The sequence below is a fragment of the Gorilla gorilla genome, chromosome 2 (assembly GCF_029281585.2).
Source record: "Gorilla gorilla gorilla isolate KB3781 chromosome 2, NHGRI_mGorGor1-v2.1_pri, whole genome shotgun sequence".
Lineage (NCBI taxonomy): Eukaryota > Metazoa > Chordata > Mammalia > Primates > Hominidae > Gorilla > Gorilla gorilla.
Genome location: NC_086017.1, coordinates 135,255,340 through 135,278,182, shown reverse-complemented (window position 1 = coordinate 135,278,182; position 22,843 = coordinate 135,255,340). Strand labels below are relative to the sequence as shown.

General features: G+C 41.6%; 1 protein-coding gene and 1 pseudogene across 28 annotated transcripts in view; both read right to left on the bottom strand.

Annotated features, from left to right (window-relative positions):
* The window catches only part of KALRN (kalirin RhoGEF kinase), a 688,751-nt gene that overhangs the window by 308,641 nt on the left and 357,267 nt on the right, over positions 1–22,843 (bottom strand). For all 28 annotated transcript variants that reach the window (XM_031009044.3, XM_031009045.3, XM_031009050.3 and 25 more), the window contains 2 exons: positions 19,572–19,746; positions 4,798–4,993 (listed from right to left, as the gene is read on the bottom strand). In XM_031009044.3, coding sequence (XP_030864904.1) covers positions 4,798–4,993; positions 19,572–19,746 — 371 coding nt within the window. The remainder of the gene's footprint in view (positions 1–4,797; positions 4,994–19,571; positions 19,747–22,843) is intronic.
* Positions 10,672–10,764, bottom strand: LOC115934160 (uncharacterized; annotated as a pseudogene).

Here is a 22,843-nt window from a genome sequence, read left to right as displayed (position 1 = left end):
ACTCCCTCTACCTAACACTCAGTTCAGAAATCACAAAGTCCTTTAATGAGGTTTTTAGATCAGTGTTCTCAACCCTGGTTGTACCTTAAAATCACTTGGGAAGTTAAAAAAAATCTGGGCCCATTCCAGACCAATTAACTAAGTCTCCCTGAGGGATGGAGCCCAGACATTGGTATTTTTAAGAAGTTCCCAGGTGATTCTCAATCTACCCACAGGTTAAGAACCATTGTTTTACATCAAGGTTTCTTCTTCCCTTCCTCTCAGCCCCTCAGATCCACATTCCTATTAACCCCAGAGTAGCTTTCATTTTGAAAAAAAAATAAAAATAAAAAACCCACAGATTTTTTTCTTGCCTTTTTGACACTAGTAAAATTATTTGTGCTCCATTATTTTTACCTACATCTGTTCCACCCACACTGATGTTCATTCTCGATTAATTCAGCAAACACTACTATTGAGAACTTGCTAGGCACAAGACACTGGCTCTGCTAGATGCTGGGAATGTAAAGAGGGAAGAAAGAATTTGTTCCTTCATGCTGCTGGAAAAACTACACGAACACAAATAACTTCAACAGAATGCAGCATGTGCTAGAACAGGAGTACAAAATATACTAGTTGCCAAGCTTCACTGAACCCTTTCCATCCTCCCATGTTATCCCACTTCATCCTCACATGACCCTGTGTGGTAAGGATTCTGATGATCACTACTTTTCAGAGAAAGGCAAGGCTTAGAGAGACAGGCGAACATGTACAAGGACACTCAGGTCCTAAGACGTGTGGCCGGGATTTCAACCCAGGATTTCCTCTTTTGTATTCTAGCCTTTATGCTCAAGGAGAAAAGTGATCCTCACAAAACTTAATTTATTTTAAGAATTTATTTATTTTTAAACATTGGGGTTGGGTTCTTCTCAGGCAAGGTAAATTTTAAGTATCATGCCCACAAACTCCAGAGATTTCTCATTTACAAACCTTGCATAAAGAGAGAACTTAATGCTTTGTGTAAATCACAAAAACAACATACCCTATGCTCTTGTCTTATTCCTAAAGTCAAGTGTAACAGTCGCACGGTCAGATTTCATGGGAGAGAAGAAGTATGGCCTGGCCGATGAGGGCAGCTAGGCTGAATTATGGAAAGCGAGAACTGGAGGGAACCTTAGGAATCAAGGCGTGCCACACTAGACAGAAGAAGAAACTAAAGTCTAAAGAGAAAGAAAAGGGACTTCCAAAATCAGACTGCTAGTTGGTGGTGGAACTGGACCTTGAATTCAGCCAGCATGTTTCTCTCAACTTCTTTCAGCAAAACCTACCATCTCCCAACTTGAGGCTCAAATAGATGATTCCATTGTGAGGAAAGAACAATGAGCAAATTAAGAAATTGCTCCTATTTACTCTATTCCTGAGCCTGATGTTAAGTTAAGCAAAGGCTTTTACTTTGGTTAGAGTTGTAGGCACACCAGAGGGATTTAGTAGAGCCTGGCTGAATATTATAAACTTCACACTTGAAAAGAAGCATATAAAAATTCCCTAGTTCCAGTTGCTACTGTAAAATCAAAGCATAAGCCCTTATTTAGCATGGACTAAATACCAACAAAAGTTTTAATATTGCTAATTGTCCTTTTTCTAAGACAACAGTTTATTTTACCTTTAGTCCAAATACAGTCCATTAAACAAAGACTATAAATCCCCAAGCCATTTATTGCCTCAGTCCTGTGTCTCTGAAGTCTTACATTCCTCAGCCATTGGGGAACAAGGCCCACCTGGGCTCACCCCTTACCCCATCCCCACCCTCCAGCTCTGCTGTGAATCTACCCTCCATTTCCCTAAGCCCAGAAGTAAGTTAGATGCCTCCCCTGCAGAACCAGGCATTCAGCCATAGACAGGGAGTGAGCATTCCTAAAACCCCTGGATTCATTCTCTTGAAAGCCTCATGGGCTATGCCAGACTAAACAGCTAGCTGTGGTAGGAGCAGGAGAACAGCCAGCCTCAGTAAGAGGCACTGAAGAGGCCAAACCTCTTTTGACAAAGCTCATTTCTAGAACAGGATATTGTGGGGGTGGGCAGCCCATCTGCCTGGGGTGTTTTCACCCACTCAGCCCTCATAGTTTAGGTGGACACCAAGCACAGCCCACCTCAGTCATAAGCAGTCCTCAGGGACTTTCAACTCCCAGTTGTCTTTCTGTTACTACGGATACTTGGCTCTTGGGACAGACGTTGGCTTGCCCAGGGTCACATCAGCACCCCGGTAGTAAGTGCTGCAGGTTTCCAGGCAGACAAGCCTCCTTTTCCTGCTGGACACATCTACCATGAGAGATGAAGGGTGAGCATCCCTGCATAGCTTCTCTGTCCATCTCTCTGCTAGATGGTGTGTCTGCATTCTCTTATGGTTCCCAGTCGTAGCTGCATAGACAGCTACAGTAAGTACCATGAGGGCAGGCCATGGGGCTAAATCCCGAGTCCAGGTAAGATTCCCAATCACAGAGAAAGGATTACAGTTTCCCTTACTTCCCTAATAAGGTATAGTCTGTGTCCTAGAACACTGACTCCCAGATTTTAATGTACACACCATTTACCTGGAGATTTTGTTAACATCTACATTCAGATTCACAAGTCTGGGATAAGGCCAGCAATTTTGCATTCCTAATCTGCTCCCAAGTGATGCTGGTGCTGCTGGGCCCAGGGCCCACACTGAGTAGCGACATGTTGGGTCAGTGGTGCACAAAATCACCTGGAGGGCTAATTGAACCACAGATTGCTGGGCCACACTCTGCTCACCCTTAGACTATTTAAGCAACAGTGCCTTATTCATGAATCCACCTCTGAGATCAGTCTCTGCTTTGGAATTCTTTGACCCTTAGACTATTTAAGCAACATTGCCACGTACTCTTGTGTACAGGGCTTTAAGAGTATGCACTGTTTCAATGCCTATAGCAACAGCAAAGGAACAGCAGCAAACATGTATGTTATGGGATTCTGATGTAATGAGTTCAGGTATGAGCCCTTGAACTCGCATTTCAAACACATCCTCAGGTGATGCTAATGCTGCTGACATGGGGATCACATTTTGAAAGCCACTGTCCTGGGTCATTCCAGAGATGTCAGATGTTGTGATTTAATTATCACGATTAAAAGCAGTGGTTCTTGGCCCTGGCCACACAGTTGAATCACCTGAGGAGCTTTTTGCTGTTGCCCAAGTTCCATTTAGAGGTAGTTAAATCAGAATATCAGGGCATGGGGCCTGGGCACTGTCATTTAAAAAAAAAAGTCCCCAGACAGACTGCAAGGTGAGTAGCCCTTCCTGGGACTAAACAGAGCACTAGCTGCATACCTGTGAATAGGCCTGGGTTTCAGCTGCACACCTGTGAAACAGGCCTGGGTCTCAGGCAGTCTGTTCACAGCACAGATGAAAATTCAAGGACAGACTATGCTGACAAAAGTGAACAGAATTTACTAGACTGTCTCTCCTCTGGTCAGGAGTGAAGTCCCTTTGAATGCTGGTCTTTACTCTTTCAGGTCATCGAAAGAAACACAGTACTTTAAAGTTCAGTATGACTGCTAAGGTCCCCCTGACAATATCAGGATTTCCATATCCTTCAGGATAAGCAGGGACATGGCCCAACTGCGTTTTATAGTTGATGGCCTTAGCTCCTGTCAACCTCGTGTTGGAGACTGAGGAACCTGAGCCAACAAGGACCCCCGTAGGAGGGCAGTGGAGTCGGTCGGAAGGTAGAGATGTGGGCTCTAGCATTCCCTTGGGATGTGACCAGCCATGTGACTTCTTTTCTTCTCAACCAGCGGTCCTCAAGATCACCATGGTGCTCTCTCCTAACATCAAAGGATGACTTGGGGAGTGGGAAGTATAATAGTAAGGGCTCACTCATTTGTTAGATAAATTTTGAATAAATCTTGAGCAGGAAAAGAAGTTAAATCTGAGTAACTCAGCCGTGTTTTTCTGAGAAGTTATACAATTATATGATCTTGTCATAAATTTTTATCATCACTGTTTATACTCACCCAAAGACCAGTGATTAACAATTGAGGAGACTGAGAAACAGGAACCGGAGACAAGGAGATAGCTTAGGAGTAGAGGATAGGGCTGGAGAATGCGTGCTGGCAGCAGGGATCGGGAGCAGAAGAGGAAACAACTACACATGTGTATACAATCCATATGAATGTCTGACTGCTTCTGGTTTGTTTTTCCAGGCTACCATTTTTTAAAGGAATCTGTGCTGATTGCCATCATCGATTCTCTCACTCTGTCTGCAGACCAGGAAACCCTGGCCCTATTCCCAACTTCAGCACAGCCTAACTGGGCAACCTTGGGCACTATTCCAGCTCTCATAGCTTCCGTTTCTTTTCTTTTTTTTTCATCTGACTCTTGCCCAGGCTGGAGTGCAGTCGCATGGTCTCATCTCATTGCAGTCTCCATCTCCCAGGTTGAAGTGATTCTCCTGCCTCAGCCTCCTGAGTAGCTGGGATTACAGGCATCTGCCCCCACACCTGGATAATTTTTGTATTTTTAGTAGAGAAGGGGTTTCACCATGTTGGCCCGGCTGCTCTCGAACTCCTGACCTCAAATGATCCACTCACCTCAGCCTTCCAAAATGCTGGGATTACTGGCATGAACCACCACGCCTGGCCTCGTTTCCTTTCTTTTAAAAAAAAATGTGGGTAAAAATCTCTATTATTTGTATCTGTAGGAATAAAATGAATAAACGATGTGGCAGTGCTCCTTGCAGGCTAGCTGGTATGCTTGTTTTCATCATCTCCTCTGCCAGGAGAATGAGCGAGGTCACCCACCTGATGCCTGGACCTCCATGATGTACTGGTGCAGATCCTGTCCCTGCTGGATAACCTCAAAGGTCATGTTGTTCATGGCTAGCTTCCGTTCTGTGTGGCGCTGCAGCCGCTGTTCTGCCAGGGTTAGGTCCTCTGTGTTGAAGTCATTCATCTGCCGAAGCAAGTCTTCATTCCAGGCATCTAGCTCTGCTGTCACCTGTGAGGGAACCACTGTCATCAGCACAGACTCACCAGGTCCACGAGAGATTGTTAGGTTAAGGCTCACAATTCCAAGCCTTATTCATGAATCCACCCCTCAGTTAAGTCTCTGCTTTGGAATTCTTCAACCCTTAGACTATTTAAGCAACATTGCCATGCACTCTTGTATACATGGCTCCAAGAGTGCTCTCTAGGGTTTCAATGCCTATAGCAACAGCAAAGGAACAGCAGCAAACATTCATATTATGAATTATGGCTTATAAAGTTTTTGCATACTCCTTGATGTTCAATCCTCACAATAACTCAATGATGCAGGCATGGTGGAGATCTCCAGGTCCATATTCTAGAAGAGGAAGTTGACCCTCACACAGACAGATGGGGTTATTTACCCTGCCAGAGAGGGATAAAGTTCTTCTACTAACTGCAAAGACTTTGTCTACCATCCCACAGTTGTTGCTGTAACAATTTTCATAACTAAAGAGGTCCTCAGAAATTAAGTAGTATTTCAAAAACAGAAACTGAGGGCTAGAAAAACCTGGTGAATGGCCCAAAGTTACACAATCAGTTAAAGAGCTGGTATCCATCAAACCCAAGGGTCCTGCTCTGGTTCCTGTGTTCTATTGTGCAACATTCTGTCCTTCTATTACAAAGGTTGACACCTAAAAATAGTGACTAAACAAAGTATAAATGTGTAGCATACCTCCAGGAATTCAAGCAGATTTAATCAATTGAAAGGCATTAATGATTCTAGTGAATACTAAAGCATGTAATGAATGGAAACATTGCCTTAATAGCAGCTTGCTAATTGTTCATTTCTCTACACCTTAACTCACATGACTTCACTGGGTCTACTCTCAGTTTTCTGCAAATAGAGACTAAATCCTACACTTCCTTTACAATCTCTGCAATCATCCACAGACTAGGAGGTCAGAAGTACTGAACTAGATAATTCCACTTGTGTGAATCAAAATTAAAAGTTTTTAAAAGTGATTTTCAGATCTGCTATCTCATGCTACCCCGATGACACCCCTTGAAGGCGACAGCATGTGTACTGTCATCCTCTTTTCTCAGGAGACGAAAGTGTCACTCCAGGTCACACATTTCCAGGATGGCCCAGGCCATCTAAGCATATATCCCAGAGCCTTAGTTGAGTGGTTTTCATGATGCTGGGTCTCATGCCAGCTCCCACATGGCATAACCTTCCAAGTTATCAAAAACTGCTGCTCCAGGAGCATCAGGGACACAGGGAGACAGACGATGGATTGAAGCAAGTGGGAGCGGTGCTCTTATATTGCATGCTGGGGTACACACACTGGGATGGGAAAGCCAAGCAGCCCCTCACAAGGGGCTGCTGTCTGGGTCACAGGATTTCATTTTTTTGTCTAACAACAAGACCTTTCTTCAAGCAAAATAGAAACAGATTAAATTGTACTTTCTCTTTGAAGCAGAAATGGGGAAATTGAAAATATCACTCTCACTGCCCTAGGTTCTCACTTCACACCCCACATCTTTTCAGGTCAATTTAGAGAACTGCTGAGCTCAGCAGGAAAACCCAGTATTACTTATTGTGGGGCATCCTTGGGGGATCTGGGAGCCACTGGGTTGGCAGGCAAAGTAGGTTTTTGTTAAAGCCCCATCTTTGAAAAGTACTTCATTCTCTAACTCGAGAAAGGGGTTAGACTGATGAGGCTAAAAGAGATTATTTAAAAAGATAACTTAGCCTGGGTGCAGTGGCTTGTGCCTATAATCCCAGTGATTTGGGAGGCCAAGGCGGGAGGATCACTTGAGGCCAGGAGTTCAAGACCAGCCTGGTCAACGCAGTGAGAACCTGTCTCTCCAAAGCAAATAATAATAAATTAGCTAGGCATGGTGGCATGCACCTGTTGTCCTTGCAACTTGGGAGGCTGAGGCAGGAGAATCACTTGAGCCCAGGAGTTCAAGGTTGCAGTGCGCTATTATTATGCTACTGCACTCCAGCTTGGGTGATAGAGACCCTGTTTCTAAAAAAAAAAAAAAAAAAAAAAAAGCATAATTTAAAGTATACATAGGCTTTTATAGTTTTTATAGAACTAGGCCTTTTTCGTTACTGTATTTTAAAAACTGAAGTATAATTTACATACAAAATACACATATTTTAAGCATTCAGTTCTGAGTCTTGACAATTTTATACACCCATGTAGTCATCGCCAAAAATAAACTATAGAGCCTTTCCATCACTCTAGAGAACCTACTTGTGCCCCCTTCCAATCCATTCCTCCCCTTCCCAACCCACAACTAGGTACCAATTTCTGATTTCTATCATCATAGATGTAGTTTTGCCTATTCTAGAATTTAATATGAATGAAATCTTACAGAATTTTTTTTAAACATCTGGCTTTTGTTCAATATGTTGTATCAAGATTCATCCATGCTGCTGTGTGTATGTTTAGTTCATTCCTTGCTTTAGCTGAGTAGAGTATCATTGTACATATAGGCCACAGTGTGTTTATCCATTCTCCTCCTAATGAATTATTGGGTTGTTTCCAGTGTTTGGCTAATATGAATAAGGTTGATGTGAAAGTTCTTATAGAAGTCTTTCTGTGGACATAGGTTTTCATTGCTCTTGCACAATTACTTAGGGGTGGAATTATATATAGGTCATAGGGTAGGTGTATGTTTAACTTTATAAGGGAACCATCAGAGTTCCTCAAAATGATTGTAATATTTTACATACCCAGGAGCAACGTATTCAAGTTCCGGTTGCTCTACACCCTCACCATCATTTGGCATTATCAGTCTATTTAATTTTAACCATGCTAGTGGGTGTGAAGTGCTATTTCATCATGGTTTTAAGTTGTATTTTCTTGGTGACTCATGATGGTGAGAACATTTTCAAATGCTTATTGACCATTTGTATATCTACTTTTGTAAGATGTCTTTTCAAGTCTTCTGCCCTTTTTAAAATACTGAGTTAATTAACTTTTCATTGTAGATTTGTAAAAGTTCTAAATATATTCTGGATGTAAGTTCTTTATCAGATAATATACGTAAAATAGCCCAAATCACAATTTTTACTCCATTTTCTGGCCTACAAACTAAGGGGAATTAGAATAAAACTAAGACAACAAGCATAAAAGGAAGAGCCTGCCTTTTCTTTTGATTTTAGGTTCTGTTTGTTTCTGTGAAACTGAGTCTATGAGGTATCTATTTGCTGCAGGAAGATCCAAGGAGTCCCATAGCCAGGAATCTATGGAGTGGAAGGTGCCGACGGTCCTGGTGAGGGAGAACAGAGTTACGTCAGAGGGCTTTAGTTGAGATAGTGATCTCAGAGGTCTGGAATCTTAGGAATTCGAATCTAAGCTAAATGTGAAATATGTCCAGGATTCTATACCTGGTGTTTCTATACTCTTTCGTCTCCTTTCCTTACCCTCCTCCACTCTCATCATCTGACACCATTGAATTGAGGAACCCAGGTCTGTTATGAAGCCTGGAGAATGGGAATTTCCAGGGCCTCCTCCTAAGGCTGCCCTCCCTGGGTCCACAGGCTCTCTCCTCTTTCTGTTGGACTCCCCCTCCCTTCTCCCTCCCAGGCACTGATGCCCACAGCTTTCAATTAGTCTGATTTGTGTGTGTTTAATGTATACTGGAATTTAAATTATTCTCTTTCCTAAGTATTTTCTGTTTCCTCAAGGAATGTTTTTTTCATTAGGTTCTTCCTCCCCACCTTCCTTCTGGGGCATAAGGCTGGAAGACAATAGAGGCTCATTTTTTAAAAAGAAAAATAGTTGTTTTCAAACCTTAAGTTGACCTTACTGCTAATGAACAAACCTAGCTTCCCAGGCTTACCCTGTGCTCTTGTTATGAACCAGTCAGATGGTTTACTTGCTGATGCTGAGAGCAAGTTCTGCCCTCTCCAGCCTTCTTCACTAGTCTAATAGCCCTGAAATGCCCTTGTCCTTCCTCCAAATCTGCTTAAGCCCTGACCACCCTTCAGAGTAAACCCTCTGGCATGAAGAGCTTCATGACAACACCTAGACCCGAATATTTTTCTCTGGCTTATCTAATAACATGGGTCATGGGTTAGTTTGCTAATACAGAGAGACAAGACTGAAAAGAAAAGCCTGTGCCAGTGAGTGAATTTAGTGATTTAACTCCATCTGGAGAGAATTTGTTCAGGCTAGAAACTAGGGCCTGAAGCCAGTGAATGAAAGATGGAACACAAGGTTCCCAGAGGGCATTCTGCTTTCAGTCAACCTATTTTGCTTTCTCCTTCCACTCAGTTACCTCCATCTCAGTTCCCCACTTGCTCTAGTGGCCTCTGTCTCCCCCACTCTCCTGAATTAACTGCAGAGTTAGGAAATGATGACTTCTTTGACAGATACATTGGCAATATTTCTATTCTAACAATTGTCTACTCTAGAGACATCAATAAGGGAAATCAGAGAAAGTGCCAAAATAAAATTTAAAAAAGGGTAAGAGGCAGTGGGAAATGGAAAATGGGAAGCCTCACTTCAAAAAGAAGCCCAAGGTGTTCCTGCTAGATGAGATCCACCAAATCCAGTATTCTGCCATCAAAATTTGCTTCATAGGAGTTGGTTTAGCAGTCACCTTGAGCTCTGCTTTCAGAGAGCTCTCTCCATTGGTTCCTCCTGTTTTCTTGGTCTTCCCCAGTATTTATGTGTAGAGAAAGCTATAGTCCCTCTTCCCCAGATGTTTTGATCTGTATCTGCCTGAATCAAAATTCACCTGCCCCTCCCTTTTTTTCCCCACTTCCTATGGTCTACCCACTTCAACTCTTTATCACCTGCAACATTGGAAATCTCACTGCATAGTTCTTTCTTCAGATCAGTGTTTAGATGTTGGCAACAATGATGAAGAAGATAGTATGATTGAAGAAGACATTTTACTTTGTATTGTACATTTATTATGGGGCAGGCAATGTGTTAAGTGTTTGATCAACTTTATTTAATCCTCATAGCACTATAGGAGGAAATGAAAGCACAGAGAAGTCATATAGTTTTTCCCATGGTCTCAGAGCTGGTGGTGGTAGAGCTGAGCATTTAATGACCAAGTCCAATGCTCTTAACCATGGTGTTACAACAATAGGGCTGCTCCAAGAATTGATTTTGGGGGATATCTTTCTTTTTACTATTCTCACTTCAGAAAAGTGCCAGTTTTACCCTTCTTGTTTTCTTCTTCTAAAACAAAAACAAAAACAAAACAAAAAACAAAACCCATAATTCAGTTTTCTTCACTTCACATGAGCCTTTTAAATTAATCATATATTTTTGAGCAGACCAAGAAATTTTGTGTTTGTGGCCTTAGATAAATGCCAGGCATAATTTATCCTTGCAAGAAAACACACTGCCTTCCTCCAGTATTTCTTTTCTTTTTTAAAAAAAATTTTTGGCCAGGCACAGTGGCTCACGCCTGTAATCCCAACACTTTGGGAGGCTGAGGCGGGTGGATCACGAGGTCAGGAGATCGAGCCCATCCTAGCTAACACGGTGAAACCCCGTCTCTACTAAAAATACAAAAAAAATAGCTGGGCGTGGTGGCGGGTGCCTCTAGTCCCAGCTACTCAGGAGGCTGAGGCAGGAGAATGGCGTGAACCTAGGTGGTGAGCCGAGATCGTGTCACTGCACTCCAGCCTGGGCAACAGAGCGAGATTCCGTCTCACAATAAAAAATAAAAAAGAAATTTATGGAATGCTTCACGTATTTGTGCGTCAGGGCCCATGCTAATCTCTGTATCGTTTCAGTTTAGTGTATGTGCTGATGAAGTGAGCACAGTACAGTACATTTTTAAAGAGTTTATTAATTTTTTTTTAAACCGACTCTGCCAGATTGCTCAGTATAAAGGTAATATTAACCTATATAGAATTATCTGGTTATCCAGATGCCTTTGTCATGAGTAGGAAACACATCTGCAATTTGGTATTGAGACTTAAATTGCAGCAGATAGAAATATGATCTGTTCCCAACACAGGCAGGGTCTCTGTGAGGCAAGAGCAAATGACTTTGGCTCCCACAGCAGGTTCTCTGCATAAACATTCAGGGATCTCCTAATATGACTCAGTAACAAATCAGAAGAGAAACAATGAGAAAGAATAAGAAGGGATGTTTAACTGCTTAAAACCTGGAAGCAAATATATATATATGAAAACATATTATGAATAATAATAACAATGCTGACTACTATGTATTCAGTGCTGATTAACTGCCAGGAGCTTTGCTAAACATATTATGTGTTAACTTATTAAATCCTCACAGTAACCCAATAGGCTGGGAAATATTATCTCGTTTCCATTTCTCAAATGAGGAAACCAAGGCTTCAAGGGCAATTTGCCTGGCTGGGTGCAGTGACTCACGCCTGTAATCCCAACACTTTCGCAGGTGGATCACCTGAGGTCAGGAGTTTGAGACCAGCCTGGCAAGCATGGTGAAACCCCATCTCTACTAAAAATACAAAAATTAGCTGGGCGTGGTGGCGCATACCTGTAATCCCAGCTACTCTGGAGGCTTGAACCCAGGAGAACCACTTGAACCCAGGAGGCGGAGATAGCAGTGAGCCGAGATCATGCCACTGCACTCCAGCTTGGGTGACAGAGTGAGACCCTGTCTCAAAAAAAAAAAAAAAAAAAAAAGCAAAGCAACTTGCTTAAGGCCACACAATTAGTAAAGTTAGTAAAACAGGTTTCAAACTCAGGCAGTCTAACTCAAAATACTACACACTTGATCACGGCATTACTGTCTCTCAGCAAAGGTGATTATATACATTAATCAACACTACATATGTTGCATATGTTAAGATTCAATCTCATTCCAATTACCAGTAGGAAGAAAGGGTCCATGGCATTTCACTGTGATGGGATGCCATTGACATACCTGGGTTGTCAATTGCAAAATGGCATCTTTCTGTTTTACGACATCATTATTTTTGTGAAGATGAGGAAAGTGGAAGACAAATATTCTCTACTGGCCTACAAATGCTGGCTGACAGGGAAAGACATATTGCAGCTGAAGAAACCATCTCATTGCAGGGGAAGATCTATTTTATCTATAATTTTTGATATAGGTTACCACGATGAATAAAATAGCTAAAGTACCATGGTCATTTACTCTTCTTGTCCAATATAATGTTGAGTTCCTCTCTGCTAATCAATTCTTACAATGATAAGATTAGTGAATTCTAAAGCAGATTATTTTAAAGTTATCATAGCATTTCCCTGTTTTAGTAATATGTATAATCTCTCTGAAGAGTTAAAATATTTGTTTAAATAGCTAAAGACCTTTGGGAATATTGTAAGAAATTTCCAGAAAAGCAAAGGGACTTGGAAATAATGAAATCCAGTCAGTTCTTTTTAATTTTTGGCAAAATAATGTGAGAACATATTGCAAAAATGCTGTAATTGATGAGTTCCAATGTTCAATTACTTAATTTCTATACCAATTGAATAATTTGGATAATTGGATTATTTTTATGGCCAATTTTATGTTCTTTTCTTCTGTATCATCATGATTAAAACTGAGATCCTTGGCCAGGTGTGGTGGCTCACGCCTGTAATCCCAGTACTTTGGGAGGCCGAAGCGGGGGGATCACGAGGTCAGGAGATTGAGGCCATCCTGGCTAACACAGTGAAACCTCATCTCTACTAAAAACACAAAAAATTTAGCCGGGTGTGGTGGTGGGCACCTGTAGTCCCAGCTACTCAGGAGGCTGAGGCAGGAGAACGGCGTGAACCCAGGAGGTGGAGCTTGCGGTGAGCCAAGATTGTGCCATTGCACTCCAGCCTGGCTGACAGAGCGAGACTCCGTCAAAAAAAAAAAAAAAACAAAAAACCCTGAGGTCCTTGATATAATCACAACTGTCAATTAACAGGGTTGGGAGGGATCTTGGTCATTCCTTTTTATACTTGTGTCCATACCTTTGCCTTTTATCATTTTGAGATTTGTGGAACTCTATTCTCCTTTTAAAAGATCTCTCTTTTGTTGAAGAGCTCCTATAACGTATATTGCTCACTCATTCTAGAACCTAGTTATGCTTGAGTGTCAGAATGTTTCTTCCCCCTGTGTAAGCTGAACACCTTCTACTGCATCCTTACCAGAAAGGAGGAGCATATAGCATTTGAACCTTGATAATGTTACTTGAGTTCAGGTCCATAGCCCCAGACCCACCCCATTACAGAGTGATCTGAACATTTCCATAAGGGATTTTTGACAGTTCTACTGAAAACAGGTGACCTGCCAGAATACTAAAGCTGTGTGAATAATCCTGATTTTTTTAAAAAAGGACGATAGTAGGGAAAACCTCCCAGTGTTCCTGAAATTAATTTGTCAAAAAGTCTAGAAGAGACTATGAAATAAATATTTTGTGAGGATTAGGTTTACTTCATTGTATTCATTCTACATGTTCTTTCCAAAGGTTCTGGGGGTACATTTAGAAAATGTGACAGTGATCACTAGGAAGAGTGCACAAAGATGACCTCAAATAGATCTTAGCTTCTTTCTTGATATAGTTGCAATGTTGGTGGATGTGTCATGTTACAAACGTGGAGAACAGCAAGGCCTTGCAGTCTCGAATGGTTTTTATGGAAGAAAAAGTGGCGAAATTGGACTCGATGATGGGCTCTTAGATGATCCACAGCTAACAGTGACTGTGCAGACTAATGGCTCTGTGTCCCCCAGAAAAGAACCTGTAGTGATGCACCAGACAGCCCTGTCTTACCTGCCCAACTTTTCAAACAGCCACAACATTGATAGTAATAATAAATTAAATTTATATCTATTTTCACAGGCAGAAGAACGGTGCAAAAAAAAAAAAAGAAAAAGACTAAATTTGAGTGACAAAATATAAAAGCTGACATTGAAGTTTTTTTTTTTTTAAGTCAGTGTACTGGAAGCCCATACTTTCAAATGACAACCAGGAGCTTTTAAGCAAGCAAAGCCTAGACAAGACAGGTGACAAAGTCATTAAAAAGGTACCTATCTCCTGGGCTGCACCAGAGCCAGTACTCTGAAGAGGACACATCCAAGCCTGTATGTGAGCCAGGCTCCCTTCAGCAGACAGTGACCAAGACAGTCAGTGACTAGAGACCATGTCCTATCCAGAAAGAGGTGAATAAAATAGAGGATATATACCATAGAGGGCTGACACTAAGGAGAAATCATTATAACATTTTTGGAGTCACAGGGACTGCAGAAATAACTCATACAAGCTCACCATTTTTCAGATAAAGGAAAAGAGGCCTATGATAAACATTTTCAATTATTTTTAAGGCTCCCAAATAAGAGGGAGCAGACTAGTTCTCTCTTTTTTTTTTTTTTTCCAGAGAGCAGAACAAAGACCCAAGTGTAAAAGGTGGAGATTTTGGTTCAACACAATAGTGAGATGATGAGCTCCCTCGTTTCTTCTCCCTTCCCTGCTAAGCCCCTTTCTGGGCTCTGGAGATATTCTGGTAGAGGCTGGATGGCATCATCCAGGGATGCCAAATCCTAGCCACCAACTGTTGCCTGCCCTCAGGTGTAACCTCATTGGGAAACCCTCCATGAACATCCTGACTGGGCTAAGCATCTGCCTCTTCCAGTGTTCTCTGCCAACTAGGAGCCTCTATCATAGAATTCTTAAATTGTGTGATGATTCTCTGTTTCTGTGTCTCCCTGTTATGTCCTCAATGTCCAACACAGTTTTTGCTACATAAGGAGGTGCTCACCAAATGTTTACTGAGTTGAATTTCTATATAGGTAAAAGGCTGACTGAATGGTCTCTTTCTAATATAAAATGCTAAGGGCCTCTGTGTGCAACTAATTGAAGAGTTGAGACCACCAGTAAGTTATAATCAGCTTATCTTCTCTAGGCAGAAGTTTCTTCCTTGAATGCCATTTCTCACCAGCCTTAGCCTGGCCCCTATTTGCTTTACATGAACCCCATAGATTTAGAATTGGTATATCATTCCCTACTCAAATAAACTTTCAGGTGCATTAAGCACACCTCGCTTGCAATTACACAGTTAGAGATTTAAAAGAAAAACCATAAAGGTGGCCCATATTTTCAGAAAGTCCCTTGTCTAGAATATCCTTCTTAGTGTCATTTCTAAGGCTTTCCAACATAAGTATGCCCATCTCAGAAAATGCCCCAAATTATACAATGATAGTAGAAAAACTATCTTGATATAAATATGCATATATGTGTATATATATTATATTGTGCACATATATTTTATCAAGCCAATACGAAGTATATAAAATTTCCCAGGATTTTCATCAGTAGACTGGTGCTGGAGTCTCACTCTGACCACATGGCAGATGGCTTTGTGTAGTGCATGAAAAAGAGGGCTCCTTGGGGAAGGTAGGAGTGTCACAACTCAGTGGCTGACTGTGGCTCATTTGTTCATTGCTTTCAGCACATTTCAAATTATTGCTTTTTTTCATGTGTCCAGTTAAATAGATTTATCTACTATCTAGTTTTAACTAAACTAACCTTCACAAAAAGACACATGGTTTAACGAGTTTCCTGCAAAGAAACTGCAGTTTGAAGATAATACCAATCATGAAAGCACAAGAGAATTTTGAATTCTCTGTCAGCCAGATTATGGGGTAAGGCAACAATGACAATCTAATCTGATCTCTCAAGAAACCAGGCAAAAAATAATTGGAAATTATCAGAAGACTATTTGAAATATGGAACCCACAACTTCTAATGAAAAAACTAAACCTCTCCCAAAGAGCATGTTGAATTTTGAAATTATTAGCCAGTGACCAAACGTTTTTATAACTTAAAAATGAATAAATATTTATATGTAGGGGGTTGCAAGTTCAAAAAAATTGAGAAGGCACACAATCAAAAATGTTTGGAGACCACTGGCCTATTCTTGCTTCTAAAAATATTTTTCATTTCTTTCTGATTATCCTAATTGTATAAAACTTGGAAATGCAAGAAAGCATCAAAAATAAGAAAAAAAATCACCTGTATTCTTACCATCACAAAATAAACATTTGTATTTGGTGAAATGTCTCTTCTATCATAACTAGTTTATATAAAATGTCTTTCATAGAACGAGGCTGAACCTAAAGGAAAAAAACTTTATAGAACATCATGTTTCACTATAGGTCACTTTGGTCTCCATGGAGTCCAAGAAGGTATACCAGGAATCCAGCTATGGGCCTGGTTTTGAACATCTGAGTAACAATTTAGGATGTTTCACTTTATGTGGGCATGCCCTATGATCTCATTCCAGGTTATAATGTGAGTACCATTATTATTGAGTACAAAGAGATTGGTGCAGCAGCTCATGTGCTATCCTAATGATTACATTAACTGGCTCATCTGGGCCCTCAATGATATGGCTAAGGAGTCATGTTTAGATTCCTCAGATGCAGGGTAGCAGTCCTCCTCCAGTGTTCAGTAATCCTGAGGAATTTGGAGCATGTCTATCAAATGCCTTCCTTTAGGAAGGAAACCACACTGTAGGTCCTATAATCACAGACCCTGCCCTGGCTTATGTCAGCATAAACACGCCTCTCGTTACAGAAACCACCCTCAGTTTCACACCAGAAGCTTCTCTAAAAGTTTGTTCTTCATCCCCACAGTGAGACATAGCTGGTATTTGAATAATCTCAACACCCTCAAAAATAACTTCTGACAATCTGACTTGAAGCAGAACTTTTCCATAGGTTTGGCAGGATTTCCAGTTCTAAGATTAGATGTAGCATTCTCCCCAAGCTTTTGGGCCTCCCCCACAAGACAAGGGAATAAGACCCCTTGTAAAATCCGGATGTTATAGCCTACACCAGAGGATGCAGGATCCTATCATGATTTTTCTCTCCCTCATTTTATGAGGCCCTCACACTCTTGCTCTCCTGCATATCAGGTTGTCCACTACTTAGGGAGGGACGAGGAATTTTTATACATACAAAGGCTAAAGAATGCAAATCCAATAATTTATTTGTTTATTTTTTATTTTTTTCTGAGACAGGGTCTCACTCTGTCATCTAGGCTGGAGTGCACTGGTGTGATCACAGCTCACTGCAACCTCTGCCTCCTGGGCTCAAGTGATCCTCCCATCTTAGCTTCCTGAGTAGCTGGGACCACGGGTGGTCACCACCACACCAGGTTTTTGTTTATATTTTTGGTGGAGATGGAGTTTCACCACGTTGCCCAGGCTGGTCTTGAGCTCCTGAGTTCAAGTGATCTGCCGGCCTCAGCCTCCCAAAGTGCTGGGATTATAGGCGTGAGCCACCACCCTTGGCTCCATAATTTAAGTGTCAAGTTCCTCTCTCGTAACCTTTAAGCCAGATCCAATTTTAATGCATGTGATTTAAACCCACATTTTTTAAAGGATATTTTCTCCATATGCTTTGGATTGTTTTTTAGGAGTGGAACTTGATTTGCCTAGAATCGATGCTAGCAAAGACACACTTGTGATGCCCCCAGCTGATGTGAGGGGTGTAGTCGATGTCAAAGTGAAGCTAACTGACCCATTCCAGCACTGAACCAGCAACCTTGACTTCCAGGTCACAGCCATCTTTTCAAATAAAACTTAATCCAAACCCTCAGATTGTTTCCTCCCCCTTAAGCATGTTTTGAAGCAGACCTGGAATGACAGGAGAGTAAATAAGAAGTACAACAGCAAAACCACCACATCTGCTAACATAATTTCTCCATGGATATATTCTCTCCCAGTGGGCAAAATGGAGCTGAGGAATGATTGCAGGAATGCCTTGGGCTACTTTAATCAACTTAGCCTGTATTTATTTTTGTACATCTCAATCCATATTACTAAAGAATAATGACCCATACCCTCTCTTTCATCTCTTTATTACCTTGTTACCCCGCCTTTACAATGTTCACTACATACACTCTTCACTACATGTCAATATTTTTATTTTCTCACTGGCATTTTGATTGTTTTTCAAAACATGTGTTGATACTACTTGCCACCTGAAATCCTGACAGTACATTCAAAATAAATAATAAATATAAATAAATTCACCTAAGGTTATGAAATCAGTTGGAAGGATAGTTAAGGTCTAGATTTAAAGGCTTAACTTCTTTGTTCCAGGACCTGTCCAGAAAGCACCTTTTAGAACATGAAGTCTTTAAGCAAGAAATTACAAGTTCTCCCAAGGAGGCAGGAGTACAGATGTGCTTGTAAGAGAGTAGGGGATAGAAAGATGAATACCTTTATGATTGCTTTTCTTTTACATTTCAGATTCTCAATATGAACATTTTTGGACCTAGGATTAAAGCAAAGGGTAGCTGTTCCCAAGATAGTCTCTTGTACTGAGTTGGATTAGGATGGGATATTGGAGCTTTCAATATATTAAAAAAAAAATTCCTTCTAAAGCTGTTCCATTGAAGTTTCCGCAGATATTATTGGGAAGCTCACCAAACCCAGAAGCCCTAACTCCAGAGAGATGGTTGGAATGGAAAACAAAGTTAAGAAATGGTGGGTGGAAAGTTGGCTTTTCCCCCTACCATACCAGCCAGGAGCAAACAGAAGACATGTCTTTAATTTAACCCTTTGCTATCCCTGAAAAGGAAAAAGTGCCTTATGTCGGATATTCCTTATACCACAGAAACCCTATTGGCCTGGCTTTAGTTATGGTTTCAAAGCAGAAAATATTAAAAGGGGGAAATTATGTGAGGGAAGATATTACTAATTGGTATGAGAAAGGGGACATAAATTTACCAGAATATGTGATTCCAACCTTCCAAAAATAAACTGAGGAGTTTATGAGATGAACTAACAAATGGTCTTAGCACAGGCTTACTTTCTTAATAGGTAGAAATCAAACTGCGGATACAGGTTCCCCTTCCTGTGGCGCTTGGCTTCTTAACTGCTGTGTGATTGAATCTAACACATGATTTATATTATCAGCTCTAAGAAGGCCACCTAATTTTAACATCTATCCATTCATAAAGCTGTGAAATTCAATGACTCTACTCCAATCATCAAACTACCAGCTCCATGGATGGTATTTCAGGAAAATGCCAAGTAAGAGTCTAACGGATAGCAATAAAAAACTTCTTGGCTAGGCACAGTGGCTAATGCCTGTAATCCCAGCACTTTGGAAGGCTGAGGCAGGCAGATCACCTGAGGTCAGGAGTTCGAGACCAGCCTGACCAACGTGGTGAAACCCTATCTCTAGTAAAAATACAAAATTAGCCAGGTGTGGTGGCGCATGCCTGTAATCCCAGCTATTTGGGAGGCTGAGGCAGAAGAATCGCTTGAACCTGAGAGGTGGAGCTTGCAGTGAGCCCAGATCGCGCCAATGCACTTCAGCCTGGGCAACAGAGCGAGACTCCTTCTCAACAGAACAAAACAAAACAAAACAAAACGAACAAAAACAAATAAAAAAAACTTCTCAAGAAAGTAAGCTACAGACAGAAAGTAAAATAGAGGGGCTCTGCTCGGCAGTAGGGGATGAGAAGGACTGGAAGGAATATGCCGTGGTGGACTGGGAATTTCTTGCGTTCTAAAAATGCATGCTGGATGCTCTAATTTCCTTAGGCTACTGCCCTGTCCCTGGGGCAGTGCCCTTGGCCAGGAAGCACTTCTTGGCCCCTCTCCACCTCCCCTCCCGGCCCCCTGCTACCTCGATGGTGTACTGCTCAAAGATGCGCAGTTGCAGGAAGATGTCCAGCTTGATCTTCCGCTCATGGAACAGCTCCTCCATCTGCACCTGGGCATCATCAAGCTGCTGCAGGACCGACTCGATGTGGCTGATGGAGCTGCTGTGGGGTGTTTTGTTGTTGGACACAGCCGAGTCCCTGTGGCAGAGTGGGGAGAAAAAAGGGAGGGGGAGGCCTTTCCATGTTAAAAGTGACAGAGGAGGAGGGGGATCTTCCTCATCTGAGCAAGGTGGATGTGAATCAGTTGAGTCATTCAATCAACAGACATTTATCAAACTCCTGCTGTGAGCCTGATGCTCTCTGCTTAATGAGTGAACCAAAGCTACATGCATCCTTTTTTGGGTTCACAAGTCTATTTCCAAGACTAGTTGTTCTCCTACTCCTCAAGCAGGATTGTGAAAGAAATAAGATGAAATAATGCATGAGAAAGGACTCTACAAGGCATAAAATATTAGAGAAATGGAATGGTTCCACACATATATGTAGTCTAATATGTATAGTTTCAACACACACACACATACATCTATCACAATACGTACAGACAAACATATTAAAGGCATCTTTTTAAAAAAATCTTCCTAGTTTTACTTCACAGACTCTTTGTTAAAACAGATGATGTCATGGTTGCCAAAATTGTAAGTATGCTCTTTATAAAGCTATGCTAAAGTTATGGGCTGGTGTTATTATACTAAACAGGCTCAGGCTATACTTAGGAAAGCATAGGAACTGGAGCCTGCAAACCTGAATTAGGTCTCCGCTCTGATACATTTAGGCTGGTGGCCCTGGGAAATCACCTCTCTGAGCCTCAGCTGCCTTATCTGTCAAGTGGACTTAATAATTTCTGCCCTGCTCACTTCACAGTTTGCTGTTAAATAAGAGTGCACATGAACTAAGACCAGTAACATGTATGGATAATTATTAATCCTGAAAGGACACAAGTGAAGTGTCAAGTGCTGATCAGGAGAGTAAAGGCTAGATCCTAAGAAGCTGGGACAACCAACAAAGGCTGCAAACAGTTTTGATTTGGGGGTTTGAAGAAATGGAGAAACACAGTCAAGTAATAGGAGGGGGTGTAGCCTCCTCTGAGCAGGCAGAGTCTATACAAACGTAGTAGGGAGAGGTGATGCCTTATAGAGGGAAACCGAGAGATAAACTGATTTGCTTAGCAAAATGAGGTGGTGATAACTATAATGGGAAAATGATGGAGGCTAAGAAGTTTAGATTCCACAGGGCCTTGAGTAAGCTAGAGCCCTAAAACTTGAAATAAACTGGCACATTCATTATCTTGTGACATCTTAGCTTCTCATACAATTTAAGGAGTCAAAGGGCAAGGGGAAAATCATTTACTTCCAATCATCTCATCAGCAGGCTTTCTGAAAGCCATGTTCTTTTAGCCTGTGTTTGTCTCAGAAGCAATGGTATCTGAGTTCATTCTGTTTCTGAGGATGGCATAAGGCTAATTTGTCAAGCGCCCTTCCGTCTACCATGCACTGGGCTCCCTATTCCTGCCTCCTCACCCTGGCCTGTTTGTTGTGATACAGGCACAGTTTCTACCCCCACAACTGCACGGACATCCCCAGGCATGAAAATAACATGAGATGTACTCAGTGCTATCTGTTATGTATTTGTTGAGGGCTTTGCTGCTGGGAGGATGTGATTATTCTCTTGGACTTCTCCTCTCAGTCTTTCTCCATCACAAATTTTCCAGAAGGAAGAGAAAGATTTTGGACCATTTTATGCAGCACTATGTCAGTGTCACACTCACTAGGAATCACAGAGATGACGCAAAAGCTCCCTTAGGTGCTCTAGTGACAAGTGTCAGAAAGATCAGGAAGACATAGGGAAGATGTTTCTGGTGTGTGTGAGGCATCCTGTCAATGTCCACTAAGCACCATTTACTTATTTTTCTCTTTGACTTGCCTTGATGTCAGGGAGGGGAGCCTGGGCTAGAGTCAGGTTACTGGCACAATGAATGGTCGCCAGTGGCTCTTGGTCATATGCCTACGGTACTCTCTGAAACCCATGGAATTTAATCTTGCAGAGCAGGCATCACCCACATTGTTGCCTTTGCCATCATCAAGTAGCCTTATGCCCTTAGGCATTGTGCAGGTTTACAGTTGTTAAGAACAAGTGGCATCTCCGTAGGCCTAGCCCCACAGAAAGTGAAGCCAGCCAAGCCTGTGAAAAGTATTTGAATAGATAACACAAAGCCATCACAAAATTCTAGAGCTGCCAGAGCTCCTAGAGTGAACCCCTTAATTACACAGACGAAGCAGCTGAGGCCCAGAGAGGTTAAATGACTGTCCACTATTTGGAATTCTCTTCGGAAGCAAATGACAGTGGAGTTTCCTAGGGAGGCAGACAAAGCTGTCATGTATTATATATTCATGAAGATAATTAGGGGAAGAAGGAAAAGAGGCTGTCTTGTTAGCATGCAATAGGAGGATTTGGAGCATCTCATGTGCATGTTTGGAATAGAAATTATTAATTTCCAACAGAAAAACATGCCAGGGCCTTCTAAAGGTAATTTCTCATTGTTTATTTAATTGGACAACTGGTATGGGTGAAAAAAACCCTCTCCAATTGACGTAATTCCCTCAGGCCCTAGGGATGGCCTGGGACTTGCTGATGAGATTATTTCTGTCCAGAGCTGGCAGAGGTCCCAGCACTCAGTGATTTTGGGATAGGAAAAAGTCCCTGTGGGCAAGCATCATTAGCACAATCAAATCCTATTTATACAGCACCTAGGCATGGGGTTGGTTGCTGAGGGCTTGCTTAAGGCCTCATGACACTTTATCTAAGGAGCCAGTGTCCTTGACAGGGGCAGAGAACTAGATATTGATGCCAATAGAAAGGAGGCAATAGCCTGGGTAATTCTAAACAAATGAAAAATTTTAGACAGGATTTGTCTCCTTAGTTATGTTTGTTTAGGTTGATGCAGAAGGAGTTTTATTTTCTGGGCAGCAAGGAATGGTAAAAGGTCATAATTGGGTAACAGGGAACTGGTAGGACACCACCACACTTTTTTTATGTCTTCATGGGTCCAAAGTCAAACATCAGCAAAATGATCTGATTTTGCTGACTGGGGCACTGGAGGTCAGAGTTCAGCCTAAGACCAGATGTCAAATAACACTATATTCCATAATGTCTATTTCTCTGCATGAGCAAATATGCCCTAATTCTTAATTATTTTTTACTTTTGTGTTTTTTTGTCTTTTGTTAATTTTTGTTGTAT